The 8789-nt window shown below is 39.5% G+C and overlaps 1 protein-coding gene across 1 annotated transcript; it reads left to right on the top strand.

Annotated features, from left to right (window-relative positions):
* Window positions 1-322: 322 nt before the first annotated feature.
* On the top strand, window positions 323-1025 carry LOC149142531 (uncharacterized). The gene has a single exon (XM_089450082.1). It carries the CDS (start codon window positions 520-522, stop codon window positions 778-780), a length of 261 nt encoding a protein of 86 aa, XP_089306208.1. The 5' UTR covers window positions 323-519; the 3' UTR covers window positions 781-1025.
* The last annotated feature ends 7764 nt before the right edge of the window (window positions 1026-8789 follow it).

Here is an 8789-nt window from a genome sequence, read left to right on the forward strand (position 1 = left end):
AAACCATGTCCGGTTTCCTTTTCTTATCTTACAATAGAATCAAAGGAAACTTGTTAAATCATGTCATGTTTAATTTTCTTATATTCTACATTGAATTGTTTAAAGTCAAACGGAAGGCCAATGAACGTTTAGCTTTCTATGATAAAGAATCAATGGAAATAGGGCAGGCACGAGGCTGTGGGGTTTTGCGTGTCAGAACGATGGTATTCTTCAACTAAAGAATCTAGACTTTAACAATGTGGGGCCTTTGCGTGTGGTGGTGGCAATATTTTATCATAGTATTGTTTTTCTTTAAAGTTTCTTGCAGTATCTCGAGGTAGAAAGCGAAAAAGATAGCACAGACGCATGGATACTATAAAAAGTAGATCCTAACGGCAGTTAAGGGCGACAGCTTGAAGAAGCGACAGCCGGTTTGTTTAAGGGATTTTAGGGCTTTTTGCACCTGCTTCCAATTTCAGCAGCTTTTCTCGGAAGGATTCAAGCTGGTGCTTTTCTCATCAGAAATATATCATTTTTAACATGGGAGGCGTGCTGGACCTCCTCTCCTCGGGCGCGTTAATCGTACCCTCGAGCAGAAACATACCCTTAATGGTTAAGGACCTCTCAACTTTTGCTCGCGCCATCTGCTTGTTTATTCAGAGGCGGATTTCTAGTTCAGAGATGCGTGGACAGGCATTCTCGCCTGCTGCGCCTTCATTATATGATACATATTATGAAAATGTTCACGGATCTACTGTTCCATGGAATAATCTTATGGCCAACTATGGCTGCTCGATGTAATAAACCGCCCACTCCGTGAATATTATTACAAGCCCTGTGTATTCATAGGACAGATTATATGTACTGGTTTTATCTAGATCCACCAAATATTATAAAAAGGAGGTTGGTAGTAAGCTGTGAAGGCATGTATATATCATCATCTAGGTAGAGGTTAGATAATTCTTTTCTTTTTGGCTACCTCAGCCCTTTACCTTGTGAATGTTTAAAATCAATCTTCATATTAATAACTATGGGTTATATTTGCATCTCTGTGTATGAATTCTCTGAATTTGACTAGTTTTATTTTGAATTTTTTTTCCTCACTAAAGCAAAATGCGATATAAATCTCCACCTCATTTTTTGTCACATAAATGCTATATATGACCGATAATGTATTGTAGATACCATATGTTGAAGCAATAGTCTTTAACGCGACTTTTTGAAAGCCTTTCCGGCGATTTTTTCCGGTGAAAATCCGGCAGTAATTTATCGGAATCCAAGTTTGATAGCTAATTTCTGTACAATGAAACCGTCCCAGGGTTTTTCAGGGTGCTGAATCCGAATATGCAGTTAAAAAACCATTTTAACTGCAACAAATCATGATTTCATCTCAATTTCTTCCGCCGAATTCCGTCACCGGAATCTCAAAAAGTCGCATTATAGACAACTGTGCAAGTCCACCCTGACATTAATTTCTCTTTTATGTTTCCAAAAAATAATTGGCAGTTACATCCATGCGCATATATATGTTTGTTAAACTCGTTTTTGTTTTTTCGTATGTCAATATCTCGTAAGACTCTGAACATAATTTCCCTTTTGCATATTTTCTTTTCATCTATCGACACCGGCAAAATTATATACTAATTAACAACAATATCAAGTGCCTTAGTTTCATATACCCAATATCTACAACATTATAGAAACATATCATTAAATTTCAACTAAATTTTGCAACAATGGACATGAACAGAAAACCCCTTTTACCTTCCTATAACCAATGTCTCGATGAAATCGTAGACAAGTATTTTTGCTATTCAAATTGGTGTTGGAAATAATACTGAGAGGGGGGGTGAATCAGTATTATCTAGCAATTTAACAAATCTTCCTTATTTGATCTTTTGAATTATTCTTGCATATCAGTACCATAAAATAATGAGCATGAACAAAGAAAATAGACAGTCACACCAAAGAACACAAGATGTAAGGTGGAAACCCAATGTGGGAGAAAACCACCTGCTGCAATATGTCTCTATCTTCTTTCAATTTAGAAACTTCTTTTACAATGATTTTGTACTGGTGCAGTCCTTTACCAGTACGCAGGCTGCAACCTGCAGAGAGCTACAACTCTCTCTCTTTCTTGTTTTCCAGTCTACTCCTGGAAGGGAGCTACAACCCCCTACTTCTTTTCATAAAGCATCAGATGATCAACAAGTACATAACAGATATAGACCACTACAGATATCAGATCAGCAATAACAGAACTAACCCAGAACACCTTATCAACAGAGAAATCCAATCAACAGAACATCTTAAAACGGAGACGCAGTTTTTCCTTCTGTGGCCTGCGACCAGACGCAGTAAACCTTCTGCTACTCTGCGTCCACACACAAATATCCTTCTGCTGCGCTGCGTGCCCATGCACTATTCCTTTAACTGCTCTGCGTTCTGTTGCTTCAGGGATGCACCCAAAGATACTATCGCGCCGCGTCTTTCGCTACAGAGACGCACCTGAACACACTATCGCGCCGCGTCTTTTGCATCAGAGACGCACCTGAACCTTGATCGCTCTGCGTCCCCACGCAGATCTACAGTCACTGCGCTGCGTCCCAGACGCACCTGAACTTCGTCTGCCCTGCATCCCCACGCAGATCTCCAAACTCTGCACTGCGTCCCGGCGCGCTTTCCTTTCACTGAACCTGCGTCCCTTCAGATATAAATGATATGAAGACTTCAGGACTAACCCAAACAGTCAGATCTACAGATCTGATCATGCGCCATAGAGATCACAGTCCATTAGAAGATTCACCCTCTTAGATCTGGACTAGATCTCACCAAATAAGATATTCAACCAAAGACAATGCTCAATCCAAATGAACTACTTTGCTTTATATAGGCAAGCTCCTCCCCAAAACATGGAACAATACCACGAGCCGACACCATAGAAACACAAAACCGTCAGCTAGATACCACACAAGAAACCCCCACATGCTTTTTCTCTGCCTTGAAATGTGTGCACTGAGTGGACGCACCCTCGGAACGGCTGGCCAGCGTTGCTGGACGCGGACCCTGCATGGTGTACCTGCGGGTACGCACCTCCTGAACTGGTTTCCTGCGTCCTTCTTAAATTTCAACAAACTGAGAGCCTTGCCACTGGAGTTGCCATCAAGTACAACATCTGTAACATATAGTCATACCAGAAAACATAATGCCAACAATCTCCCCCTTTGGACTTGATGGCAACCTTACAAACTTTCAGCTTCATTCTCCCCCTTTGACATCAAGAGCAAAGGGTATGCTCCCCCTAAGCTCATGCTCCTCCAGATCTGCAACAAATAACCAGAGATCCACCATGAAAGAGATAGAGACATATTGCAGCTATTTCCAAGATCTTTTTCTCCATAATGCCAACAATGCATTATGTGCTCCCCCTGAGCCTGTACCATCAATAAGAAGATGTTCAACAATAAGATGATGCATCAACAACCCCCAGCTTTTTCCTGAGGTATTCAAACGTGTCCCTGGGCAATGGTTTGGTGAGAATATCAGCAACTTGTTCCTTGGAAGGAACATACTCCAACTTGACTTTCTGTTCAAGCACTTGTTCCCGGAGAAAATGGTACTTGATTGGTATGTGCTTCGTTTTTGAATGCATAACAGGGTTCTTTGAGATGCTGATTGCACTTGTATTATCACATAAGATGGGGATTGGTGGTGTACAAGTGATTTGAAAATCCTGCAAAGTCTGCATCATCCAAAGAAGTTGGGTGCAACAAGATGCAGCAGCAACATATTCCGCTTCAGCTGTAGACAAGGCAATCGAACTCTGTTTCTTGCTGAACCAAGATACCAGTTTGGAACCCATAAAGAACGCACCACCACTTGTGCTTTTCCTGTCATCCACGCTTCTGGCCCAATCTGCATCTGTATAAGCATGAAGAGTAAGATCTGTATCTCTAGGATACCATAAGCCATAATTTTGAGTCCCTTGAAGATATTTGAAGATTCTCTTTACTGCCTGAAGATGAGTCTCCTTCGGATTTGCCTGAAATCTTCCAACTATTCCAACTGCATGCATGATGTCCGGTCGGGTACCTGTCAAATATAGTAAACTTCCAATCATAGATCTGTAGGTTGGTTGATGTACTGCTGCAGATTCATCATTTTCACTGAGACTACATCCTGTGACCATGGGTGTACATACTAGTTTTGCATCTTCCATGCCATATTTCTTCAAAATCTGTTTGAGATACTTGGTTTGAGATAAAAAGATTCCTCCTTCCTTTTGTTGGATTTGCAAACCAAGGAAATATGTCAGTTCTCCTAGCAAGGACATTTCAAATTCTTTCTGCATGACCAAGGCAGAACTTTGACTCATAGCTTCTTCATTGCTGCCAAAAATAATGTCATCTACATACACAACAAGTATTAGCAATTTGTCATTTTCAACTTTTATATACAGATTGCTATCTGCTGAACCTTTTGAAAAACCTTGTTGATGAAGATATTTGTCCAACCGGTAGTACCAAGCCCTTGGAGCTTGTTTGAGACCATAGAGAGCCTTTTTCAATCGGCATACAAGATTTGGATCATTTCCAAGAATGAACCCATCTGGTTGTTCAATGTACACTTCTTCTTCCAAGTCTCCATTCAGAAAGGCTGATTTCACGTCCATTCGAAATACTTTGAAGTTTTGAAAACTTGAGAGAGCAAGGAACATTCGGATGGCCTCAAGTCTTGCAACAGGAGCAAAAGTTTCTTCAAAGTCTATTCCTTCTTGCTGCGCATACCCTTTACAAACAAGTCTGGCTTTGTTTCTAATTACTTCTCCATTTTCATTCGATTTATTTTTGAAGACCCATTTTGTTCCGATAACATTCTTATCCTTTAGTCTGGGAACCAGCTCCCAAGTGTTGTTCTTTTCGATTTGCTCAAGTTCTTCATCCATTGCTTTTACCCAACATTCATCTTTGCATGCTTCTTTCACATTTTGTGGTTCAGTAGAGGATAGTAATACCAAATAGCTTGAGGCTTCTGCAACTGTTCTTCTTGTTTGTACACCTGCTTCTTTCTGCCCCATAATCTGAGATTCTGGATGATTCTTCTGAACATATCTGGATGGAGTTTTCTCTTCTATTCTTGTCTGCTCCTCTGGTTCTTCTTGAGGTTCTTCTTCTTCATCATTCTGTCTTTGAGGGTAGCCTTCATCTTCTTCGATATCTTCCCGATGTACTTGCCTAGGAATGTATCCCTTCTCATCAACCACCACATCAACGCTGTCAACAATTCTGCCAAGTCTTTTATTGTAGCACTTGTATGCTTTGCTATGTGGAGAGTAACCAAGAAGAATGCCTTCATCTGCTCTAGGTTCAAGTTTGCCAAGCTGCTCATCAGTATTCTTGATATAGCATTTGCTCCCAAAGATTTTGAAGTGCTTTACCGAAGGAGTTTTACCACTCCAGAGCTCATGAGGAGTTTGAGTGCTGTTCACCCGGACATTTGTCTTGTTGAGAATAATAACTGCAGCATGTGCAGCTTCACCCCAAAAAGTTGCGGGAGTTCCTGATTCATCAAGCATAGCACGAGCCATTTGTTGGATTGTTCTGTTCATTCTTTCAACAACTCCATTTTGCTGAGGAGTTCTAGCTGTAGAGAATTCTCTCCTTATGCCATGTTCATCACAGAAATCGAAAAATTCATTTGAAGTAAATTCCCCACCTCTGTCGGATCTGAGGCACTTAATTTTGTGACCTGATTCATTTTCAACCAAGGCTTTGAAGGATTTGAATTTTTCGAAAGCTTCATCTTTGTGCTTCATAAGTCCTAACCAGACAAACCTGGAGAAATCGTCAATAAATAATATCAAGTATTCCTCTCCTCTAGGTGTTCTTTTCCTGAATGGACCACATGTATCTGTATGTACTAGCTCAAGAGGCATGCTAGCTGATCCTTCCTTCTCTGGAAAGTTAGTCCTGGTTTGTTTTCCAAACTGACATGATCTGCATATGGTGTTGTCAGGAATTTTGATATCTGGAAGATCGCGAACTGCCTGATATTTGCATGCTTTCCTTATTTGTGAGAAGCTTAGATGTCCCAACCTTCGATGCCATAACCAGTGCTCTTTATCCTTGCTTAGATAGCATTGTTGTTGTCCTTCTTCAAATATGTACAGATTATTTGGAGTTCTTTTGCCTTTGAGTACTGTTTTACCTGTATCAAGATCACGAACAAGACATCCATTCGATCTGAAAATAACCTCGGTTCTTTGATCACACATCTGGCTGACACTTAGAAGATTATGCTTCAATCCATCAACATACAAAACATTTCCAGCCTTGACCTTTTCTTTTAAAGGAGCAATCCTTTTCCTTTTATAGTTGCAGGAGTATCATTTCCAAAAGAAACTTTCTTTCCCTTTTCTAAAGTAGAATAAGATTCAAGTTTTTCTTTATCACCTGTCATATGTTTCGAACATCCACTGTCAATGTAACATAGATTTTCCTGTCCTTCTGCATAAAATGCTATCCCACATCTTTCTGTTTGAGGTTCCTTTATTCTCCATGTTTTGGTGCTTGTGGCTTGTTCCTTTTTCCGCTCTTGTTCCTTTTTCTCCTGAAGCCTGCTCCTGCATTCAGAGTCTTCATGACCAAAATTATTGCAAATAGAGCATTCAACTTCATTTTCAAGAGCCGAAAAGTTGTTATAGGTCCTTTTTGTAATCCCTGTCATACTTCTTTGTTTTTGAGCTTCCCTAGTCATGATTGTTTAATATGCAACACATTGAGCTGCTTTGTGACCAAAGTTATGGCAAGAAAAGCATTGTCCATTGAAGAAGCTTCTGCGGTTATTGAATCTACCAGCCAACTGATTGTAATTTCTATTTTCATCTATTCTTGAACCAAACTGAGAAGATTTTACCTGTGGCTGGTTGTAGCTTTTGTTCACCCTTAAGATGGATTGCCCCTGATAGTTTCTGTTTGTAATTCATCCCTGCTTTACCTGATTATCTTCATTGTTCTTCTGCTCATTTCTTCTTGCTGCATCAAGATAACTTTTTGAGGTGGATGCTTGAGAGGTTTCTCCATTATAGCCCAAACCTGTCTTGTTTAGAGGAGACCGCTGCACATTGATAATCTCATCCAAAGTTTCAGATCCTTTGACAAACTTAAGATTAATAGCTTTTGTTTTCTCAATTTCTTTTCTGAGACCAACAATTTCACCTTCTAGTTTTTCAAGATGTTTTTCCTTTTCATCAATTTGAAATTGTAGAGTATCAATGATCACATTCTTTTCTTCTATACATCTCTTGAGTCTAGTAATTTCATCATAGAGATTATCCACATCTACAGCATCCTCATAATCATCATCTTCAAATGCCATTAACAGCTTATATTTATTACCTTGTTCATCTTCATCACTATTTGATAAGCCATCACTATCTTCATGGGTGTAGTAGCTTTTCTTATTTGCACTTTGTTTCTTGTTCCATCTAGCAGGTTCCTTTCCTTTATCCTTATAAGGACATTTTGCAGCATAATGACCTACTCTTCCACAAGCAAAGCATTTAAAAGGTAGCTTACCTCTGAACCTTCCAGAACCCCTTTGAAGATTTCTGACAAAGTTTGATTCTTCTTCCTCTTCTTCTGGAACATGGCTTACTTCATAGTAATCTTCTTTGCCTGATGCCTTAAAAGCAGCCTCCCTTCTGTCTGATGGACCTCCCTTTCTCATTTCATAAGCAGTTAGAATTCCATGTAGCTGAGACATAGTGAGAACACGGAGATTTTCCTTTTCTTCTATTGCAGATACTTTAGATTCAAACTTGGGGGATAATGATCTTAGAATCTTTTCAACTACTATAGCCTCTTTTATTTCTTCACCCAAATTTTTCATACAATTAACAATCTCATCTACCCGAAGAAAATAATTAGCCACACTTTCATCATTATACATCTTGAGAGTCTCATATTGAATCCTGAGAGTTTGAAGTTTAGCTCGTTTTACCTGTTCATCTCCTTCATAGCTCGTGACCATTTTGTCCCATATCTCTTTTGCTGATTTGAAGTGCATTACCTTCATGAATTCTGTTTGGGATATACTTCCTAATAGAGTACTGACTGCTTTTGCATTTGTTTCATACTTCTTTTTCTCAGCTAGATCTGTAGGAGTAGCTGAAGGAAAAGCATAGCCTGTTTCTACAATGTCCCAAACTTCTGTACCAAGAGATTGAAGATATGCAGTAACTCTTACCTTCCAATAATTGAAGTTTGTCCCATCAAAAATCGGTGGCCTGATTGATGCTTCTCTCTCGTAGTTGCTCATGATGAATGATCTACCTTCAAGCGATCAAGCTTTTCTGAAGGACCTGCTCTGATACCAATTGTTGGAAATAATACTGAGAGGGGGGGTGAATCAGTATTATCTAGCAATTTAACAAATCTTCCTTATTTGATCTTTTGAATTATTCTTGCATATCAGTACCATAAAATAATGAGCATGAACAAAGAAAATAGACAGTCACACCAAAGAACACAAGATGTAAGGTGGAAACCCAATGTGGGAGAAAACCACCTGCTGCAATATGTCTCTATCTTCTTTCAATTTAGAAACTTCTTTTACAATGATTTTGTACTGGTGCAGTCCTTTACCAGTACGCAGGCTGCAACCTGCAGAGAGCTACAACTCTCTCTCTTTCTTGTTTTCCAGTCTACTCCTGGAAGGGAGCTACAACCCCCTACTTCTTTTCATAAAGCATCAGATGATCAACAAGTACATAACAGATATAGACCACTACAGATATCAGATCAGCAATA

Source organism: Pinus tabuliformis, chromosome X (genome assembly GCF_031772625.1).
Source record: "Pinus tabuliformis cultivar Carrire ecotype Pingquan chromosome X, CPIR1, whole genome shotgun sequence".
Taxonomy (NCBI): domain Eukaryota; kingdom Viridiplantae; phylum Streptophyta; class Pinopsida; order Pinales; family Pinaceae; genus Pinus; species Pinus tabuliformis.